Below are 22,536 nucleotides of genomic sequence, written 5' to 3'. Positions count from 1 at the left end.
TTGGCTGGAAATGGCTACGGCTTGTGCCAGCGATTGGCCCAGAAATGAACCTATGGGGCTTCAGCAACGGCGCAGCGATTGGTGCCGCCGTGAGCCCCCGCAGTCCTATAAAAGGGGCGCGGACGGAGCCTGCAGCGACCTCTAACGGTTCGGAGTGAGCGCTGCCCTGGCCGCGCCTTCCGAGTGACGCCGCGTCCCTTTCGGATCCGTCCCACTCCTTCCCGCGTCGTCCCCCCCATCTAATTATTGACCCCATCTCTCACGCTGTCATAGAGATGCACTCAGGTGGTGGGACCCTCAGCCCCAATAGTTCTTCCCCCCGGGGGCATCCCCCATCCCATAAGGACCTCTATAGCATCCATAGCCTTGGGGCCCCCGTGGCTTCCTTCAGCTCAGCGAGTAGCTGAGCCACCCCCCCCAGCTGCCAGCATACGGAGGTGGAAGGAGCAAACCCCCAGCCTGGGGGGCAGGAGGAGGAGCACAGCCTGGATCCATGAGCCCTACATGTGCCTGTGGGTGAAGAACAACGTATTTCTGGGCTTTTCTTTAAAAAATAACAACAACAATAAATTTCTTTACCGTGGAAAGGAAGAAAATAAAACAGATTATACAGCATCAAACAGCAACCAGTCAGTCTTGGCTCTATTATATATATTATATATATCAGACACCCCAGCGCCGGCCTCGCCTCTACGCGTGGGATGGGCGGACGCTGCCCTTCGCCCCAGCCCTGGGGACAACGCTGTCCCCAATGGGGGTGACACGGGGGGGGGAGGACAGGGGGGGATATTTACACGATGGGTGCACATACGTACATATTTATAGTCAGCGGGGAGCGGCGGGCCGCAGCACGGAGAGGAACGAAACAAAGTGCATTTATACAGACTAGATCCAGCGCTCGCGGCCAGGGGTGCAGGGAGCCAGGCTGGGGCTGCCATGCAGGGTGGGGGGGGGGCCCAGGGGTCCCACGCTCCCTCCTTCCAAGAGGAGCCCCCTTCCCCCTCCCCCGGGGTGAGGCTGGCACTGCTCCCAGCCCCCAGGGGGTTGGGGGGGCTGGTGGGCAGCTCCCCAGCTTTGAGTGATTGTGGGGGGGGAGACCCCCCCACCCCGCTCCGTGGCTAAAGGTCGGCGGTGTGCGCGGGGTCTTCGGCCAAGGGGGCTCTGCACCCTGGAGGAGATAAGGGGGTGTATGAGGGGGGAGGAGTTGGAGTCAGGGTGTGCATGAAGGTTTCCCTCCGACCCCAACCATTCTAAGGGGATGATTAGGAAGTGGGAGAAAGGGGTGAGGAGGATGGGGAGAAGATACTGAAGGGGTACAGAGAGAATGGGGCAAGAAAGGTAAGTGAGGAGGATGGCAAAAAGAGGGGCCATGAGGGGGATGGGGAGATGGAGACCCAAGGGAAAGGAGATGGGGTCCAGCCGCTCACCTGGGATGTTGGTGCTGTGGCCCTGCAGGCTCCGCAGGGAACGGGTCAGGGGGCTGTCAGCCTCGGGGCTGTGGGGCCGCTGGGACCATCCCTCCATCCCTGGGGCCGGGAGCCCCACGGGGGTGGTGTCTGCAGATGAGCTGTGTCCCAGGGACCGCAGCAGCTCCCGGTGGGCAGCTTCCACAGCCTGGGGAGGCACCAAGGGGAAAGGGCATGACGTCAGGGTGGGGAGGGTACAGGTTTGAGGTTTCCCACTCTGTTATATCCCCCCTTGACTGGGGTTCACCTTCAGCCTGTTGAGTTTCAGCGTCAGCTGCTCGATGGTGCGGAAGATGAGGTCGACATCGTGGAGGGGGCCGGGTGGGTCTGGGGGACACTCTGCAGTGTTGGGCCGGGGGGGTTCCTCAGGTTGGATGGCCTGGGGGGGTCCTGGAGGCGGCGCAGACTCAGGGGGCCCGGTAGGCATGCTAACGTAGAAGTAGTTACCTGTGAGGGAGGGAGGAGCAGTGTTAGTGTGGTGGGGGGCATCAGGGCTGCGGTGGTATTCCGTGTCCTCAGCTGTGGGGACAGCCCTCGGGGACATGACCCCCTCCCACCCCTCCCCAAGGATACAGCACCCCCCAGGGACACGTGTCCCCGTGGAGGACATGGCTGCCTTCAAGGGACAGGAGGGCATAATGGGGAAACACAGCTCTGGGGACTCAAGGACACCCCCAGGAAGGGATGGGGGTCTCTTTACCATCTACATTAGCTCCGCCTCCTTCCTGCAGCTCAGTTTCTGATTGGCTGCTGCCTGGCGAGGGCGTGGCCTCCTGAGCACCCTCCGCTGGGGCTGTGCACCCCAAAAAGAGAGGGGGGAGGGAGAGGGAGGGGGTGAGCTGGCCCCGCCACCAGCACCCACCACCAGCACCAATCAGCATCCCATCACCAGCACCCGTATACCAGCATAGCATTGGTCAGCATCCCAGCATCAGTCGACATCCCAACACCAATTAGCACCTCCGCACCAGCACCCATCAGCTCCCCACCACCAGCACCCAAATACCAGCACTTCAGCATCAGTTAGCATCCCACCACCAGCACCCATCAGAGCCCATCACCAGCACCCCAGCTTTGATCCACGAAAGCTCATGCAGAGAGACCCCAAATCCCAGCGAGGGGAGAGAAAGGAACAGTCCCCAGTTGCCCCACCATTCCCTGGTTGGGGGATGGCAGCTCTCCATACCTTTCCGGACCACCTTGAGGCTGCTCTGCTCCTCAGCAGACACTGTTGGACCCCTCTCACTCTGCTCCTCCCACCCCAATCGGGGCTTTGGCTCCTCGGCAGCACTGGGGGGCTCAGCCAGCACCTCCTGGGAGGCTGAGTCCTGGCTGGAGAGCACTGAGTCCCAGGTGTGGGTACCCCCGATGACTGACGGCGTGGGTGTCAGGTCATCCTCAGGCTCTGTGTCACGGCTGGGCAGGAGCCGCCGCAGGATCAGCAGCCGCAGGTTCTCCACTGGGACGGGGGGAGAATAGGGTTGGGGGAGTTTGACATCACAAGGTGGGCCTCCCCAATCCCTCTGAGCACCACTCACCATCCTCCAGGGCTGCCTCGGCCAACCCCTCGGCCGGGCTGGGAACTGGCAGTGCCAGGCGCATGGAGGGCTCCGGGAGAGCATCAGACACCTCTGTATGCAGGGATCCAGCAGGCAGCTCTTCCTCCTCCACCTCGCTGCTCTCTGGCTCCTCCAGCAGCACCGGGGGCTGCTCCCTGCCCAGCAGCTCCGTGGGATTGTCATCTGCTGCAGGGAGAGGGGAGAGCTCAGGGTTGTGTCCCAACCCAGGTATAGATGGATAACTGAGCACGGGGAATCACCTGAGGAGCTCTCCTCCACCTCTGCTGCAGAGCTGCTGACTTGGGATAGGATGGGGGAGACATCAGGGTCCTGCAACACCAGGCTGCAGGATGGAGAAGGGTTAGACTGGACGATGGCAGTGCTAAGGGCCAGGAGCCCTGGGAGCTGCCTCTGGGTCTCCAGCAAGTAGCTCCTGCAGCAGGGAGAACTCATGTCTCCATCCCCACCAGCTGGAGACACTTATGAGTGCCACCCAGGCTCCAGCCCTGCTCCCAGTGAGGCCATGCTGCTCACCTTGAAGGTGCCATGCGGGTGGGCTCTGGCATCTGGCGCTTTGGGGGGAAGGTGGCATTCCTCATGGCACTCTGCACCGCCTCCTCTAGCACCTCCATCCACCTGGCCGGCCCAGAGCACTGTCAGCTCCTGGGGGGTCACACTGGGGAGCCCCCTCCCCAGCCACACACTGCCCATAGCACCAGCACCCCTTTAGCCCTTACGTGTTCTTCTCAGAGGATGTCAGTGCCACCAGCTCATAGATCTGGGGTCCCAGCTCTGACGTGCAGATGATGAAGAAGGCTCGTTTATCTGCACAGGGGACAGAGCAATGGAGAAGGTCAGGGTACGGCAAAGAACACGCTCAGAGGACAGGTCCCCTGCTACCCCCTGCGTCCTGCTGTCCCCTCGCTACCTGTGGCCACAGAGCGGATGAGCACTGAGTTGAGCTTGAGGACGGGGCTGAAGGTCTGCTTGTTATCCAAGGAGCCCAGAGCTGTCTTGCCGTGGCACTTGAGCACCAGCTTCTCATCTTGTTTCTGTAGCAGCACCAGGAGGTCCTCGAGGAGCAGCACGTGCAGATCTGGAGCAGAGAGCAGAGAGAAGAGGATCAGGGCATCAGGGCTGTGCTCACAGCCAAGGAAGGATGGCCCTGAGGACACGACATTTTCAGCTGGCACAGCTTCAGAGGATCCTCAGAATGCCACCAGGGCTGGAGGTGGCCCATATCCTGCAGGACCAGAGGGGAGGTCCATACCCACAGTCTTGTCCTTGCTGATACGCCAGGTGAGCGGCCCTTCGTGGATCATGCGCCGAGAGGTGAGGTCCAGGCTCTGTAGCAGGGAGAGGGCAGCAGTGAGGGTGCTGGCACTGGGCACCCCCCTGACCCCCAGGAGCTGGGATCACCTTGAACTCAGCTGCCAGCGGGTTGCTGGTCCTCTCCAGTGAGGTGGCATCCAGGCGTTTCTGGTAGCCCTCCAGCCGATGTCGGTTCTCTGCCTGCTTCACTGCTTCATTCACATACTTGAGGATGTCCCGGCACTGGTCTCTGGCCCGGCACAGCTTGTCGTGCTCCAAGGTGCCCGCTGGAGCAGGGTGAGGGTCAGGGGGAGCAAGTGCTGCCCCGTGTAGCTGAGCAGCACTCACACCCATGGCTGCATCCCGAGCCCACATGGAGCCAGCCCAGAGCTGATGGAGGGAAGGAGTCCCCCCCAGCACCCACCCATCCTGGCTGGACAGCAGCACACCCTCCTCACAGCCCTGAGATTGGCTCTAGGTGAGAAGAGCCACGAGTCCTCCAGCCCCTACCCTCAGTGTGCTTGAGGATGTTCTCCAGCAGCAATGGGTACTTGGTCAGGCGTTGCATTTCTGAGATGATCAAGTCCTTGAGCTGCAGGCGCCGGCACTGAGGGTTGCTTTCTGCTTCCTAGGGCAGGAGGAAGAGGATGAAGGCGCTGGGGTGTGAGCAGGGGCAGCCAAGAGAACCATGGGGTGAGAAGCAGCCCAAGAGCAGACCGAACCTGCATGAAGATCTGGAAACGGGTCTCCTTGCGCTGCTTGGTCTTGATAAGTTCCAGTGCGATGGATTGATAGGAGCAGAAGTCAGCAGTGACCTGCTGGATCTCCTCCTTGGCCAGGCCGTCGAACTAGGGGCACAGAAAGATGTGGGCTCAGAAACCTACAGTCCTGGCCCACCTCGATGCCACCGTGGCTCTCCCAGAACTCCTTCATCCCCAGGTTCTGGTTCCCAGAGCAAGTGGCACTGGGGGACAGTGCAGGTCTCTGTGACAGTAGGGTCACTTCTGCACTCTGTACAGAAACCTCCAGGACCCTCTGTCTACTCCTAGAGTACATGACGTCCCCAGGGCTGGAGTCACCCCATCCCCTCTGAGCAGCCACCCCTCCTTACCCGAGACAGCATGAGATCCCCGATTTCCTTAATGATTGGTCCTTCTTCCCGGAGCTTCTTCATAGATTCGGAGAGGGAATCTGGAGGAGGAAGTGGGAGACACAGTGAACTTTGAACTGCTGCTGCCATGAGCGAAACTGAAAGTGGGCTACAAAGATCTGCAACAATCAAAGAGCCCAGCCAGACACGGGCATTGGCAGATCCTGGAATAACAGAGCCCCCAGCAGAGGGAAACGGGGCTGGAAAAGTGAGGACAATGTTCCCAGCCAAGGCTGGTCACTGTAAAGCCCAGGGCAGTGCTGCCACTGCAGGAAGGTTCACAGGGCAGAGGGGAGGGAAGGAAGAACTTACTGTGGATTTCAATCACATCTGGGAGGTTGGGGAAGAGCAGTGCCAGCTCCTCCCGGGACAGCAGGCTCTCCTTCCTCATCCGCTGGTAGAAGAGGAGGTCAAGGACTCGGAGGATGCGTAGGTGAGACCCCTCCGTGGCAAAGAGCTCTGTTGAGAGGCAGAGGAGTTGGAGGTGTCCCTGGGCTGTGCCTGCAGACTCCCAGCTCCTCACTCCTAGCTCCTCACCATTGATCACTTCCTGCCGGTCAATCTCCTTCTGTGGCAGGCTGGCCAGCAGCTCCCGGCCCACCGTGTGCTGCCAGTTCTGTGAATCCAGCTCGGGCTCCAGGTCCGAGAGTTGGCCCTGCTCATCCTCCAGCAGGTGAGGCAGGAAGGGGTCGGCGCCGAAGCCCAGGCTGGGCGACTCAATGCTCCTGGGTGGATGAAAAACAGTAGTGGGAGCACTCTGCAGCCCTACCCCCCATGAGCCCGCCTGCAGCACTTCCAGCACAGCCAATATCTACCTGGGCCCTATTTCGGCTTGAACCTGGGACCTTCAGCACAAGAAGCACAAGCCTCTGACTCTTGAGCTAACAGACTAGGTCCCCCAGCAGCCATCTATATAGGTCGATTAAGCTCCTGCGTGAGACACAAGGGAACAGAGGTGCCCCCTAACCCCTGGGACGGGGAGCTGGAGTTACACAGGACTGCGCCAAGTGGAGGCAACTCTGGGGGCTCCCTCCCTCTCTCCCAGGGCAGCCCTGAGCATCACTTCCCCTGGTGCTCTATCAAGGCCCGGGAGAAGCTAGGAAGATCCCCTCTGACACCCCCAGCCCCCTGTACAGTGACTCTCCTGCTCTGTAGGACCCAGCCCTAGAGGTGGCGGCGGGCTCGGGGTGGTGAGGTAGAGGCGATGGCAGCAGCAGCCGTGCCACTCACCTGCGTCCCATCTTCGGCGTGTAGGGTGGGGTTGGATTCTCCAGCGACCTGGGGAGGGATGGGAGCATCATCCATGAGACCCTGCGGCACCCACAGGGCCCTCTCCTCTCAATACAGCACCCTGCAGCACTTCCCAGGAGCAAATCCCTTGAGATGAGGGGCAAGTGCCACCCATTGCAAGGCAGGGCTTGGGGCACAAATGTGGATTAAACCCAATTCTAACTGGTTTCCCACGACAAACATCAGTGAAGATCTGCAGGTAAGGACTGAGTGGCCAGAGCTTGGCCTGGATTCTCAGGGCTTGCCCAGGAGGCAGCATCCCAACCCAAGGGGTGAGGTGCAGAACCCAGACACTGTGGGTAGGCACTGGACCATCCCAGCTCCCTCCTGAGGGCCACAGGGAACTCCTGTCCTTAGCCTGGCTCTGCTGGCAGCTCCCACCTGGTGGACAGACTGGAGGCAGAGGACGATGCTGACTGGTGAAGCCTGGTGGCCTCGGCTGCAGCATCCATGTCCACATCACTACGGGAGCGGGGCACGTTTTCTGCTTTCCGTGATTTCTTCATCTCTTCACGGCCTTTCAAGCTCTCCGAGCGGCCCAGCTTGACCTCAGCACGAGATCTGCAGCGGGGAGACAGAGCTGGGAGCATCAGGCTGAGGGATGCACAGGCAGAAAACACGGGGTGAGAGCACAGAGGGCAGGAATTGCCACCCCAAACCCCTCCTACCCGTCACCCTCCAGCAGGTCCTCCGGGAAGCTGCCGGTGGAGAGACGCTGCGAGCCAGGCTCCTGGCTCTCATAATGCTGGTTGTTCTCAAAGTGCTGGATAATGTTCCTCACATTGCCGGGTTTGACTGCTAGGGCAAAGAGAAGGGACAGATCCAGGTGAGGGCAGGCAGGAGGAGAAAGATGGTGGCATTGCTGCCCTCACCGTGGGATGTCACCAAGGCTACCACTGGGGCTTCCCCAGGGACATCCAGAGTGCCCATGGGGCAGCCCTCCTCCCTCCCCACAGCCCATCCAGTGCCTGGTGCAGCAGTGCTGGGGGGACAAACCAAAACTGAGCACGTGAGATGAATGGCAAATAAAAGAAAAGGGCTTTTACCTTCAACAGGGGACAAAGGGACATGAAATGCTGAAAGGAAAAAAAAACAAAAATGAGATGTCAAATCAATCCTGCGTATCAACAGCGGAGGAGGCAGAGAAGGGAGCATGTGAGCTAATGGTATAAGAACTGAAAGCAGGAGGGGGGGCAACACACACACACGTGTTAGAGCACACACGTCTTTGCACGCTCTCCACCACCTCAGCCCACCCCACAGCTCCTGGCAGCCTGCAAGCTTGCAGGATGGGGCAGCGAGAATTATTTTCAGGATAAGCACTGCTCAGCTCTCCTCCCTCTCCCTTCAAAGCCATTTGGGAGCAAGGTTGAGACAAGAGGCTTTGAAAGGGTCTGGATGAGGAGAGCACAGGTGGCAGATGAGAAGCGCCTGCTATGGGGTGGTGGGTGCCCAAGGGCCACCCAAAGGCTGTAGATCTCTCAGCAGCAGTGAGCTGAGCAGCTCAGTGATCCAGAGCATCCCAATACTCACTGCTCTGGGACATTTTGGGCTTCGCAATGTACTTTAGGATGGGGTTACGCTTCTTGTCTTCCATGGCATCCTTGTCCTTCTTCGTGCTGCTGCTCTGCTGGGACACCCGAGAGGAATGCTGGCATCACAATGTGGGCAATACACCACAGCTCTTCATCCATCCCAACCACACATTGCAGAGGGAGCTGGGAGCAGAGCAGAGGGACAGCAGCCATCACGCCACTCACCTTCTTGGTTTTGGGGAAGAAGGGCAGCCACTTGTCCTTGTCTGGGAGGGCCTGTGCCTTCTCACTGGTGCTGGCCACGCGTGGCTCACGGCTGCGGATGCCAGTGTGGTTCATGTATGTGCTGAGGGCAAAGGCCATGGGGGAGCTGCAAGAGAACAGAGTCTGAGTAGAGACAGAACACCAGGACACGGCATCATGGGTTGGAGAGTGAAAATGGAACTGGGACATCCTGTGGGGTCTGGGGTGACAAAGAGATCATTTCTCCCTGGCCAGGAGACACCCGGGAAGGGACAAGGAGGGCAGAAAGGCAGCAGCCTTCAAGAAGAGTTGGGGACACTTCTTCCCCAGGGCCTGACATCATGATAGCCACAGGCATAAAGTTGGCACTGGGACAAGATGTTGCAGGCCAGCATGGGAAAGGGGTGGTTCAGCACCTCCTCTCTGAGCCCCCTTTCCCCTCCTTAGTCAACAACAGCAATACAGTCACAACTGGGTGCATGCTTGCCATGGTTGAGAGTCACTCACCTCCTGTCCTCTTCATATTTTGACCTGCAGAGAGAGATGAGGAGGAATAAAAGAGCTTGTTTGAGTTCCTCTGCTCAGCCCCAGGGAGCCATCCCAGGGCAGGGTGCTCCCTCTGTGCCCCCTGCAGCTCCTTCCTCCCACTTTTGCCACCAGCACCCCCAGCTCCTACTCCAAATTCTCCTTCCCGACCTCAACCAGCATACTGGGGAGGTGGCAGGACCAGGCAGCCCACACTCACAGGATGTCACCCAGCTGTGCCAGCTGCTTCTCAGCCACTTGTCGCTCCTTCTGTGGGTCCCCATCCAGGTCCAGGAGGTCATTTTCCCCATACAGGCTCCCCAGGCCCATGGTGCGCTTCGTTCTGTGGGCACATGGGGGTCAGTGCTGTGAAGCATAGGGGGAGGTATGCTGAGCTCTCTGGGGTGACCATTCCACTGTCACCTGTAGTCCTGGATCTGCTCCTGTATCTCAGGCATCACCATCTCCTGAGCTTCGAAGAGGGCAGCTCGGACATCATCCCCATTCCGCAGGCGAGCCTCTGGGTGGTAAAAGGACAGGCAGTGTCACCAGCCATGCAGGAAAGTCCAGTGAGGACCTTCTGGCAGCCCCTGAGCACTCCTCACTCACCGATCTCAGCCAGAAGCTGCTCCGACACCTTCACTCGGAGGGGCTGCAGAAGGAACACAACAGTGTGTGAAGGAACTTGGGACACAGCATGCACGCCAAAGCCGCACTCAGACAGCTCTGAGCTGCAGGGTGAGGGTGCCTCGTGCTCCTGCACTGTCACTGTTTGGCATTTCTGCAGCTGGGGGGCGTGAGAGCTGAGAGTCCCATGCTCCCAGTGCACAAAGCACCCAGCACTCACTGCAGCACCCAGAACACAAACGCCTCTGGAGCAGCGTGCTCCCTCCGAGCAATAGGAACCCAAGGAATAGAGGGCAGAGCCTGAGCCCCAGCCCTGCCTCTATGACCCCTGCTCCAAGCTGCCTGGTTCTGCTGCCATTGTGCAACGCCTGCGCAATGCTTTACGCAATTTGCACCGAAGCAGAGAAATCAGCATCAGCAAAGCACCGTCAGTGGCAAAAACAGTTAAAAAAGGTCCCTCATGCAACGGACATGACACTGATGCTGGCTGGTTCCCCTCCAACCCCCTGTAGATGCAAGGACCCCGATGCAGGCACACAACCCCTGCCCTCACCGCGTTCCGGTCCAAGAAGATGTTCCAGATATCCTTCCCCAAACCCCGGGAATCCTTTGCTGTTGTCTGCTGGCAAACGTCTGCGCATAAGTAGAAGAGCTGCAAGGAGGGGAGACCAGAGGTGGGCAGCGAAGAAGGAGGAAGGTTTAGAAGCAGGAAGGTGAAACATCCAATAGAGCAGCAGCCAGACGGTCATGAAACAGGAAACGACCGTGGGGGTCTGGGAGGGTAGCGCCCTCCCCGCGTCACGCCTGGGAGGAAGGGGAGGACGTGTAACCCTACACTGGGCTTCCCTCACTGCTGCACAGCTGGGGACACGGCTGCCAGCAGCTGCCTGAGCTCTACACACAGAACCTGCACTTCAGCAGCGTGCTCAGCAAACCAGCAGCACCCACAGGCCCCAGGGATGTGGGGAAGGCACGGATACATCGGCCTATTGGCACTTCTCCTAGCTTGCTGCCTCCAGCTCTTACCAGGGGGCTGGGATCTGCCTGGGAGAATATGTAGCGCAGGAAGACTCCCAGATGTGCTGGTCGGGACTTCAGCTTGCCCAAATCCTGGAAGAGGGAGTCGCACTGCGAAGCCCAAAGGAGAAGCATTGGTTAGGAAAGAAGGGAACTGACTAGTCTGGAGCCCCATGGCACACCCCTGGGTGAAGCTCCAGCCCCTGCTCCCCATTTCCCACCAGCCCAACCCAGGACATCCCCATCCCCACCACGGCAGTGGCCAGGCTGGTGACAGCTGTCATCCAGGAATGCTCTCAGCACGGGCTGGGATGACAGAGGCAGATGAGGTCACTGAACAGCTTCCTCCTTGGGATGATTTCTAAATGTCACTGCTTCCTGGGTTCCAGGACATGCAGCCACAAAGGGAGGAGCATGGGAGGAGTGACAGCCCTGTCCCGTGACCTTGGCCAGCTGCCCCCAGTGAGATGGGACAAGAGCCAAGAGCGGCTTGGTGCCACTACCTCGTTGTTAAAATATCCCGGATCGTAATCCTCCTCTGGCCCAATGATGAGAGGTCGTCCCGTGCGCTCTGATCCCTGCAGGAGATGGGGGACAGCGTTAGGAGCTGGGCACCAGGAGTATGGGGACACTCGACGTGCCATCGTCACCCTGCTAGGCTGGGTGATGCTGTGTGCCCAGGGCACTGGTTCCATCCTACCTGCTCAGTGGTGGGGGTGAAGGTGGTATCGGAGCCCTGCCGGCGATGGTGCTGGAAGAGGCGGGCGGTGATGACTGGGGAGGTGCGTGGGCTGTCCAGGCCGTGGTCGGAGAGGACAGAGTTGCGGTTCAGGGAGATCTGTTTAGGGTGTTGGAGAGGAAAGGCTGGGGATGGCTCTTGCCTGACTGGTAGGAATGCTTAGGGTTGTCCCCCAAGAGCGCTTTGCAGCTCTGAGACCATGAAGACCACATCCTCAATAAGCCCAGCAAACTTGGAAACCACATAAAACCTTCAGGGCTGTTTAAGACTAGAAGCACAAGCCTGGGGACCCCTCATTTCTGGGGCAGCAATGTCGGGACATACAGTGCAAGCCCAAGCACTGCAATCTCAGCTCTGAGCATCAAGAAATTCAGCTTGTTCAGAAGGTAAGCAAGTAATTACAACTGCAAAGCCAGGTCCTTGGTTACTAGTGGTGCAAAGACCCCTCCAACTGCACCCTGCTGTCATATTCAGCCACCCCAGGTGACATTTAGTTTTAAACAACACTCTCCCTCATCGCTGCTGGGTCCAGCAGAGCTGGGCTGTGCTCTCACCTCACTGACAGAGGGGAACCGCTCTGTGCCCGACTCCAACCCACTGTCACCATCCTGAGAATCCAGTGAGAGGCGGCCTGGGAACAGAGGAGAGGCTGAGCCCCGTGTTCAGGACTGCCCTGTGCACACTGAGGAGCGGGGAAGGTACAAACTGCCAGCACCACTCACCTTCTGCTGCCCTGAACATCGCCATGCTGGAATCACCGCACAATCTTCCCAAATCCTGCAAGGTGAGGGGAATGTGGGACCAGTCGGATGTCACCCAGCACAGGAAGACACCCCGGCACAGAACAAGAGGACACCTGGCTACAGAAGCTCCCACCCACCATAGCAGAAGTGGGAAACCAGGAACACTAGCACCCCCCACGGCCACGCTCCCCCATCCCCAGAGGGAGCCCAGGACACCTTAAGCCTGGTGCCTAACCCTAACCTAAGTTAGGGCTCCCATAGAACTTGTGCCCCTCGCTTACCACGGAGCCACTGGTCTCCTGGCGGATTTTGAGCTGCAGCTGGCTGACCCGCCGGCGTGCTCCCTCAATCTGCTCCCCCACCACAGTGCCAGGATTGCGGTTGTACGCCTCGTAGAAGCGCTGAGTGAGAGATGAGGATGCTCACAGCGACCCCAAACCCATCAGCCTGTCCTGCTGCTCATGGGACGGGGGCAAAGACACAGCTGCTGTGTGGCTTAATGGGCTGATGCCCGCGTAAGTGCTCCCCTGGGCCAAACAGTACCCAAATGTTGCACATCTAACCCAGGTACCAGCGCAGCCTGGCTGGGATGCTATGGACTGCTGTGAGAGCCTGTTAACTGGACATCATGAGCAGAAGAGAAGGGTGGAGAGTTGAGTTTCTCTAAGTGCCTACCAGCTCAAGCAAGGGACAACCCAGCCCAGAGTCACTCTAGGAGGAGAAGAAGCACTGTACCTGCAGCTCTGCCTCCTCCTGCCGCAGCATGTTCCGGAGAATCTGTGTTGCATGCTTCTGAACCTCAGGGTCCTGCAATGTAGGTTGGAAACAAGACAGGCTGAGCTCTGCCTACGATGCATTGCAGCCTGCAGGAAGGCAGAGAGCAGGGTGGGCAGGACACATTACCTGTAAGGGCTTGGGGCCAGTGATGCGCTGCGGCGGGGGGAGTGGTGGGGGTGGAGGTGGTGGGGGGCAGGCAGGGGCATTGCGAGGTGCTCCTGTCATGCTCATGTCTTGCTGGGAGTTGGAGAGCCCCACTGACGGTGGTGGGGAGCCCAGGAGTGTCAGGGCCACGTAGGCACCAGCTGAGGACATTCAGGATTAGAAGGGAAGGGAAAGAAAATCTCCTGTTAGTCACTCCCTGAAACATCAGGTGAGCATCGCAGCAATGGGTGGGCACATCCCTATCCCTGTGTGCATGTGGAGGACTGAGACAGATTTCCTCATCTTCTCCCAAGAACCAAGCCCTGCCCTTGGGCATAACGCTGTCTCTCCCCCGCTGGGGATGTAGCCTTGTCCTCAGCAGCAAAAAAAGGAAAGCTCAGGCCCCCAAGCTCAGAGCTGTGGCAGTTTCTGGCCATACTCACACTTGATCAACTTCACCACCTCGAGGTGGGAGCTGTTGGTCACCATGGTGCCGTTCACCTGGCAGAGGGGAGGAGAGGAGAGCCATCAGCTGTGGACACAGCAGCAGGGCATGGCAGAACAGGCCACGACGCTCACCTTGACTATGCGATCCCCCTCCTGCACCCCAGCCTTCATGGCCGCTCCTCCTGCAGGACAGACAGACAGACCGACATCAGGAAGGGCTGTGCAACACGATGTGAACACCACCTTCCAGCCTAAATAGCCCTTGTGCTGCTCAAGCAGTCACAACCCAGCCCTTCCCATCCTTGGCCAGACTCAGATTCCAGCATCCGCGGTGACTCCTACACATCCCAGAGCACCATGTGCATGTGGACACCAGAGAGGGGCCCAGCAGCAGCGCTGCTCTGCTCCTCTCCCCACTCCACTCTGTAACAAAGCCACCGAGGCTGAAATACAGGGAAAATTATCTTTTCCTCAAGCCAAAACCAAGAGGAAATGTTTCCATGAGCTCCGACTCCAGGCCAAGGGGCTGAGACACAGCAATGAGCTCCAAAAGTGGAAAGTACATGGGATCGCTGGGATTCTTTTGGCTCTTAATGCTCTCACTATTGGCAGTGAGTGACCCGGGTGGGCGTCCCCACCATCCCACGCCAGGGTGAGGTGGGTGCATGTGACCACACATCAAGCAGTGTAGCTGGGAAAGGTCCCCATCCCAGGGGGGCCTGGAGTGAGGGGCATGGAGGGGTCTCCCCACGCAGCTCCTGTTGCAGGAGAGAGGAACCCCAGTGCAAACGTGCCCTTGCAACCCGCAGTGCTTTCCCTTTACTATATTCTCATTTTTCCTGGCTTTCGGGCTAGAGGGGGGAAGGGGGAGGAGGTGGGAACATCCGCTGTAAAATAAGCAGCTCATTGTCTGTCTAAATTGCTGCTCCCAGCCCTGCCACCCCGCAAAGTCATTATACTGCAAAACCAGCAGCATCTCCTGCAGCACAGCGCCAAGAGCCGCGCGCTGCCGACGTGTGTTTACCCAGGGCTGCCGGAGGGAATTCCCCACCCACCCACCCATGGCAGCACTTAACCTGTCCCTGCCCAGGGACACCCCAAACCCTGCTACATCCCCCACTGAGGAAACAAACTCTTGGTGCTACGTTTCTCCAAAGGCACGGAGCAGGTGAGGGGGGTCCCGAGGTGTCCCCCGGCCCCTCCACCCTCTCACCTGGCCGCACGGACTGGACGAGGACGATGCGGTCCCCACTGACGGTGAAGCCAAAGCCATGCTGGTCCTTCTGGATGATGACACACCGCTGGACCAAACCTGGGGAGGGAGAGGAAGAAAAGCCAGTGAAGCTCTGAGCCATGGCTCTGCCAGGATGCCTGATTTTGGGAGCTGAGGCAGCACTTGGGGCTGCAGTGTGGACCACTATGTGCAACCCAGCCTTTCAATGCCAGAACATCCCTACTGCAGGGTGGAAATTACGGCTTATAGGAGCACCAACCCCACACCCACAGCTCCATCCCAGCCCAGGGGACATTTCAGGGCTGTTTGAAGCCTGCTGTTAGGAGGGTCCCTTCCTATCCACAACCTGTGGATGAATGCGATGCAGCCCAACACTGCTAACGCTGGGAGCTCTCAGCTCTCCAACCATGCAAAGAGCTCAGCACCGTCCTCAATTTCAAGAACCCACCTGTGGTCTCGGAGGAATCAGAGGGCTGACGGCGGTGTCCTGGAGATCTCCGCTCTGAAGATGAATCACCCAGGGAAGACAGGCTGCTCAACCTGCAGGGAGAGCGCGGTCGGGCTGACGGAGCAGTCTCCAGTCACCACTGGGACCTGGCTTCTTCTCAGGAACAACACATGCCCAACGTGGAGAAGCACCAGCAGCTGGCACCTGCCTGCCCTTCGGGAAAGCGCTTCTCCCATCCCAGCCCCAAGGGATGCTCAGTGGGGTCAGGGAGAGCAGCACAGGGGACAGGCAGAGGACAGGGGCGTCATGCAGTGTGCACAGCCGCAGGGCTTGGCAGGCTACAGAAGGGTTGATGGCAGAACAGGGAGGAAGCTGCAAGGGATGGAAGAGAGATGGACAGACAGACGGACAGACAGCAGATGGCTCAGTGATGTTTCGCTCCCTCGCTGTGCCTTGTGGTCCCGCAGCAGGGTGCAGGATGGACAAGCTGCCTGAGGACTTCGGGCCATTGCAGGGATGCAGCACATCCCCTCGCCTGGTGCTGGAGGGATGGCAGCGGGAGGTGGGGGCCCAGACAGTGCCTCCATTCCCAAATGGGAACACAGCTGCTTCCTCATCCCTGCTCCTGCCAGCGCTGCGGGGCCATGCTGGAGTTGGGAGTCCCAGAGCACCAGGAGAGAGATGCTGGGGCCACAGCACCACTGGCAGGAGCAGCCATGGGCCTGTGCCCTGCCCCCAAGGGCTGCAGTGAAGCGAGGGTGCAGCGTGCGAGTTCAGGCAGCCCCGACCCTGCTTACCTGGGCAGGCGCTGCCTTTTGCTGCCCGCTCTGCTGCCAGCAGAGCACAGACCCCAATGGAGGTGGCACAAGACCCAGAGGACAGCAGTGCAGGAAGGGGGAAAGAGGAGACAAACAGATCAAGAGACAGAGGGACATACAGCACAGCCAAACTCCACACTGCCGCCCCGCATCCTGCAGGACAAGCAACCTCCATGAAGGAAAGGCACCTCAGGACCCTCTGTTGCCACTTTGGGGGGCACCACAGTGGGGTCCTGGCACCACCCAAACCCCCACAGGATCAAAGTTGCAGGCAGTGCCAGCCGGAGAGCCACGCTGCCATTTTCCAAGACTCAACAGCTCCGAAACCACAATTACAGGCATTGAGTAATTCACCCCTTTCCATGGGATCAGCACTCTCCTCCTGCCCCAGTGCCACAGGGCCATGGCACAGAACCAGCTCCCTGCAGACCCTGGGCATTAAGAAGCATCTCACTGAGGGCTGCCGGGGCCACGCTAACTCCAACCCCATACACACAGCCATTGGGCGCAGCCGCTGATCCACTCGATCACGTTTGCAATCAGGGGATGCAATCAGGACCTTGGCAGGATGGAGCCCAGGCACATTTGTAGGCTGAAAACGCAGGGGCACAACACCGGCGTGATCCTGGTGCGATTACCCATCGGGATTACCCCCAGGATTACCCCTGGGATTACCCATGGGATTACAGGCGGGCAGGCACGGGGCAGGAGGTGCCTTTATCCAGGCCAAGTTGAGACCGGTTCTTTCAGCATCGCCCCATATGCAGAGACCCCAGAGGGGCTGTGCTGTGAGCTCTGTGCTGTAAGCCTGATAACTGGAGCTTCGCAGAGCCCGGTGCACCGAGCTCAAAGCCGGACTCTTCCCGGATAACCCGCAGCCACCGGGCCAGCGCCGGCTTATTTCCATCTAAAAGAGTAGTTTAATTCGGCTTTGCATAAGCTTCTTCCTAATTGACTTATGGGGAGCCAAACCACGCCTGTTCTGAACCAAAAGCAGCGCCAACACAACCGAGCCCTGAGCCAGGCTGCAGCAGCGCTGCGATTTCTCCTTTGGGTGCATTTCTCCGAGATTTGGGGCTGTGCAGATGCTCGTCCTGGGGGTGACACGCACACCAACGAGCTCCGCTGGCCCAGCGCTGGGGAAGACATCACCTCCTAAATCTGTGACCACACAAACATCAGCCCTTGGGTTTTCCTCAAAGATTTAACTCCGGAGCCCTTCAGGCTCCAAATTCCGCGGTTGCAGGGCTGACTCACAGAGGGCCCTGACTCATTGCAGCCCTACAGCTGCCAGGCTCTGACCGGCCCCAGCCCAATGTCCCACGCTCTGCTGAGCCCAGGGCAAGTCCCTCTCCTGGACTGACGTTATTTTTCCCAGTTCTAGTTATTTTTAGCTCAATTATCATCTTTGGGTGGGACGTCCCCATGTCAGCAAGCTGGAGATGCTCTGTCCCCACAGTGGCATCGCAGCACTCAGGAGGAAGTGAGCACCACTGGCATCACCCGGCTCTTTCCTAGGGCAGAATTCTTCCCATGGGACAGGGCAATCCTGAAGGCAATTCAGCTTGAAAATACTGGCCAAAAAAGGGAGGAAAAAAAGCACATCACCCACACTAAAGAGCAAACACCCCCGGCCCAGCGAGTGCTGCCCACGCAGAGCAAATGCCACAATTAAACGATTAAGAGAGAAACAGGATCAAACCCTCAAAGTGGGTCAGGCTGCAGGCAGAGCCGTGCAGCTGCTGGCTCCAGGCTGGGATCTTTTTTTCCTTCCCTGTCTCCAAATGGCTGCTCCCTGCAGTCCCCTCCCGGGGACACCGACGTCAGACACGTCGGCACGGCACGCTGCCTGGCCGGAGCGGGACGGGAGCTACCAACAATATAAATAAACAGGGGATAAAAGAGGAAAAAACACCACTCGGAATTGGGTAGCTCTGTGGGATGGGGGGAAAAAAAAAAAAAAGAAAAAAAAAAAAACTTGGAAAGGGAATCGGGATGCTTGCAGTGCGATGCTGCGCTGATCAGAGCTTCCCGCTGCAACCCATGGCCCCACCGATCTGCACAGCCCTTCCCCTCCTGATATTCTGGGGCAGGAAGGAAGGAAGGAAGGAATTTCAGCTAAAAATGATTCAACTTCCTCTCCTTCCCCCTCCCCATGGTGTGGCACAGGGGGACGGTGTGAGCCCGGCACAGCCAGCCTGGCACGTGTGCATCGCATCGCAGCTCAGGCACGATGCACACTGAGCCCTGCTCAGGGAAACCAACAGAGTGCACACAGCCCCATTGCACTGTGATACCCATCCAGGAGCCCTCCAACCTCACTGGGGTTTCAGCAGCCAACCTGTTTGTTTGTCTTCTTCTTGTTGCTTTTACTTCCGAGGGAGAGAAGCAAAGCAAAGCAAAGCTTGGCCCGTGGGTATCAATTTTCCTTCTGCAAATCAGATGCAAAGCTCCACGTCCACTCCACGGCAAACTGAATTAAATCCCTGGGTTCCTGCAGCAACCTTGCTGCAGCAGACAGGATTCCGTGGGAGCTTTGTTTAAATTAAGGTTTTTAATTAAATGGGAGCGAAAAAAAATTAACACGAGTGCAGCAGCCCTGGTTACTTAATGGCACGGCAGACTCCGTTCCTGTGAATTTTGGTATTGCCCATTCCCTGCAGGGAGCCTCAATGTGGTGAGGTGGGGACTTTGGTGACGGTGACACCAAAGGTGCAACCCAGAAGGGAACACCAGAGGGGTGAGACCTTGGCCACAGCCTGTAGGAAGGACCTGGTCCTGCAGCTGCTGGTTGGGACCTGGACATGGTGGAGACACCGCAGTGGAACTGCAGGGACGCCTCGAGCCACGCCAGCTGTGCCAAGCAGGGCAGGGGCTGGGAGCACAGCGCCCGGGGAGCTCCTGTTGCTCAAGAGCTGCACGAGGGGTTGAGAGATGAGCATTTGTGCCTTAACAATGTTTGAGGAGCGCTTTGCACATGAACTGTGCTCCACAAATGCTGTGGCGTTAGAGCAGCCAGCGGCACTGAGCGAGCCCGCACCCATCCAACCCTCTCCTCCCTATTGGGAGAAGTGTCTGCCATCCTTCCCCTCCCTGCCCGCGGCATGAGAGTGCAGAGGGTGGCAGACAGGGAAAGCAAAGCTAGGCTCCGGGCTCCTGTGAAGGAGACACCATTCCCATGTGGCTCTGCTGAAGTGCCCACGGTGCTGCTTGGCCCCGAAAAACCTGGCGTGGCTGAGGTGGTTCACCCCTGAAACCACGTGAGGTGCAAGGCAGTGAGTCAGGCACAGAACAACTGCCCTGCAGGGATGCTTACTCCCTGCCCTCCCACCACGCACACCCTGAGGCACCGTTCTGTCAGAGCAGCACGAGGAGCTGCAAGAAACAGCGCTGGGAATGGCTCCTGTAGGTTGAGGCTGGAGGCTGCAGAGCAGAGAGACTGAGCACCAGCATCTTCACACATCCCCTGCCCATGGGATGGCACTGGGATGGCATCAGGACAGCATCAAGTTGCCCTTTCCCTGCACCCACCTTGAGGCCACCCCTCACCAGCAAGCCAGAGGGAGAAAGTCCTCAATTTCACACCATTTCACCCATTTTCAGGTTGCTTTTGTGCTGGAGAACAGCTTCCCAGGGCACCTGAGGCTGCTGACCTTACGGAGCAGCAGGACGGCGGCTATTTAAGGAGCAGAGAGAGGCATTAAGCCTCACACCAACACCTGGCACCCACTCCAGGTCACAGCAAGCAGCACCTCCACCTCTGATCGTGGCCTCATCGCCGCTGAGCCCAGCAAAACCCAAGGAAGAGCCTGGTGCAAGGTTCTGCAGCCGTGCTCCATCCTAGAGGTGGAAGCACTCGGTTAATCTTACCCACAGGGCACATTGAGCACCAGGCAGGGCTACAGAGAGGAGCAGCCAAGCTACCCCAGCACTGAGTGCCCCAAACCACAGCCACAAGGTGACGGACGGACGAGCCAGGTGGTGCGATGGGTTCAGAGCCCAGCACAGGAGCCACGGACACCCAATGAGGGCTCCCCACAAACTGTTCTCAACATCCAAACGCCCGATGGATGGGCAGCATCCCCTCTCCCACCTGGACCATGCGTTAGCAGAGTTATTTGACAGCGTTGCTCCTTGCTCCTTTGGTCCACGGTTTCCAACATCAGCCTGCTGCTCCTTGAAACTGAGCTGCATCTTTTCAGGGTCCCCATTCTGGGGCCACAGCAGTGACAACCGCAGCACCTCAGCCAAACCCCAAAGCGCTTTGGGGATGTGAAAAAGGGCTCTTTGGCGGGGGGGGGGAGGTCCCACCCACAGCCGCCCCACGGTCACACAGTTCAGCTGTGGACACTTAATCTATCAGCAAGAATTAATTAAAAATAACCTACCATCAACCTGCAGGCGGAAAGAACCCAATGGTGGGCACACCAAGGGGCACAGGGATGCACCAAGGGGACAGCACACAGCACCCAACCCAATGCCAGAACCCAGAGCCACTGCATGCATTCAGCCCCAGCACTGCTGCATCCACTCAACCCCAGCAACACTGTATTTGCTGACCCCCAGTGCCCAGCATCACTGCATGCACTCAACCCCCAGCACCACTGCATGCATTCAGCCCCAATGCTCAGCACCGCTGTGTCTGCTCACCCCCAGCACCACTGCGTGGCTTCAGCCTCACTGCCCAGCACCACTGCCTGCTCACCCCCAGTGCCCAGCACTAATGCATGCACACAACCCCAGCACCACTGCATCTATTCAACCCCAGCGCCCAGCACAATTGCATGCAATTAGCCTCAGAACCACTGCATGCAATTAGCCTCAGCACCACTGCGTCTGTTCAACCCCAGTGCTCAGCACCACTGCATGCACTCAGCCCCAGCACCACGGCATTCATTCAGCCCCACTGCTCAGCACCACTGTGCACACACAACCCCAGCAACCACTGCATGCATTCAGCCCCACTGCTCAGCACCATTGCATGCACTCAGCCCCAGCAACCACTGCATTCATTCAGCTCCTCTGCTCAGCACCACTGTGTCTGTTCAACCCCAGCGCTCAGCACCATGCACGCACTCAGCCCCAGCAACCACTGCATGCATTCAGCCCCAGTGCCCAGCACCGCTGTGTCTGCTCACCCCCGGTGCCCAGCACCATTACATCCACTCGCCCCCAACGCTCAGCACCGCTGTTTGCTCACCCCCAGCACCACCGCTGTTTGCTCCTCTCCGCGGGTCGCAGCCCCACGACGTCCCCCCACATCCCCAGACCCCCATCTGGACCCCCACCCCCACTCAGTGCCGCTACGTGCCAGCGGATCCCGGCCGAATCATTCCTCCCGTACCTGTCCGGGGCGGCCTGCGGCGGCCTCACGCTCATGGTTCCTCCGCGTCCCCGCAGCCGCCGCCCGGCGCCCGTGGGCCGCAGCCGCTTTCAGGGTTCGGGGAACCGCAGCCCCGCGCCGGCCGCCACCATCCCCGGGCGCCCGGCGGCCCCGCGGCGGAGCGCGGCGCGGCGCTGCCCGGCTCCAGCGTCCCCCGAGCGGCCCCGGGGAGCGCGGCGGGCCCGGCCCGGCCCGGCTCGGCCCGGCTCGGCGCGGCGCGGCTCCGCTCGGCGCGGCCCGGCTCGGCGCGGTCCCCCGCCCTACCGGGGGCCGGGCCGAGGGAGAGGCCTACGGCCCTCCCAATCCCCGGTCTCGCCCGACCCTCGGCCCCGCCGCTGAGCGGGCAGAGCCGGCGGGGGCTGTGAGGGAGGGGTGCGGGGTTTTAGGGAACGGCGGAGATACCCGGATATGGGGGGGTCCGGGGGAAAGGGGGGGGGGGGGTAGCGGATTGCTGGGGGTGTGAACGGGTGTGGGGGGGTCTGCGTGGATTTGGGGACACGAGGGGATTGGGGGATATATGGGGATGGAAGGGTTCCTGGGGACAGCGCTGATCTGGGGAGCTGCAGGGACTGATGGGTGTGGGGGGACACAGTGGGTACCCAGATTTGGCACCCAGATTTGGCAGCCAAGTTTGGGACACCCATGGATTTGGGGCACCCATAGACAGCAGAGATTTGAGGCACCCATGGACAGCAGAGATTTGAGGCACCCATGGGGACAGAGAATTGGGGATCTGCAGAGATTGCATGGGTTTGGGGGATGTATGGGACTACTTGGGTATGGGAGGGTTCCAGGGGACAGCACTGATCTGGGGACCTGTAGGGACTGATGGGTGTGGGGGGGACACAGTGGGTACCCAGGTATGGGGCACCCGTGGGGACAGCAGAGATTTGGTGACTGAAGTGAGCAGAGCCTATATGGGGAACTTGAGGGGACAGCAGAGATTTGGGGACCCACAGGGACAGCCTCAGTACTGCAGACCCACAGACACACCCTGGCTTTGGGGTACCCCACATCCTGGTGACACCCGTCTCATCCCAATGTTGAGGTCACTTTGCAGATTTTGGGGTTCCTGCTTTG

General features: G+C 59.2%; 1 protein-coding gene across 10 annotated transcripts; it reads right to left on the bottom strand.

The window, feature by feature from the left end:
* Positions 1-540: 540 nt before the first annotated feature.
* ARHGEF11 (Rho guanine nucleotide exchange factor 11) lies at positions 541-21,816 on the bottom strand. 10 transcript variants are annotated; one of them, XM_085209872.1, is made up of 42 exons: positions 21,418-21,816; positions 16,053-16,082; positions 15,256-15,347; positions 14,787-14,885; positions 13,706-13,755; positions 13,570-13,627; positions 13,109-13,287; positions 12,941-13,012; positions 12,487-12,606; positions 12,185-12,239; positions 12,017-12,093; positions 11,424-11,561; positions 11,227-11,301; positions 10,733-10,834; positions 10,260-10,358; positions 9,689-9,731; positions 9,503-9,599; positions 9,300-9,422; positions 9,062-9,085; positions 8,537-8,681; positions 8,310-8,427; positions 7,823-7,852; positions 7,445-7,574; positions 7,158-7,337; positions 6,717-6,764; positions 6,024-6,211; positions 5,799-5,945; positions 5,448-5,527; positions 5,059-5,184; positions 4,847-4,964; positions 4,445-4,623; positions 4,296-4,371; positions 3,954-4,121; positions 3,763-3,850; positions 3,560-3,661; positions 3,286-3,368; positions 3,005-3,211; positions 2,653-2,925; positions 2,167-2,259; positions 1,714-1,913; positions 1,428-1,614; positions 541-1,168 (listed from the first exon to the last, which is right to left on the bottom strand). In XM_085209872.1, exons 1-42 carry the CDS (start codon positions 21,450-21,452, stop codon positions 1,119-1,121), a joined length of 4,584 nt encoding a protein of 1,527 aa, XP_085065998.1. In that variant the 5' UTR covers positions 21,453-21,816; the 3' UTR covers positions 541-1,118. The 10 variants fall into 10 exon arrangements, with proteins under 10 accessions (XP_085065998.1, XP_085066000.1, XP_085066001.1 ...); XM_085209874.1 differs by having other exon boundaries at positions 7,445-7,571; XM_085209875.1 differs by having other exon boundaries at positions 8,310-8,406.
* Between the last annotated feature and the right edge of the window lie 720 nt (positions 21,817-22,536).

Source organism: Meleagris gallopavo, chromosome 27 (assembly GCF_905368555.1).
Source record: "Meleagris gallopavo chromosome 27, MGAL_WU_HG_1.1, whole genome shotgun sequence".
Lineage (NCBI taxonomy): Eukaryota > Metazoa > Chordata > Aves > Galliformes > Phasianidae > Meleagris > Meleagris gallopavo.
The sequence above is the reverse complement of the archived record's forward strand: the minus strand, read 5'-3'. Positions and strand labels throughout refer to the sequence as shown.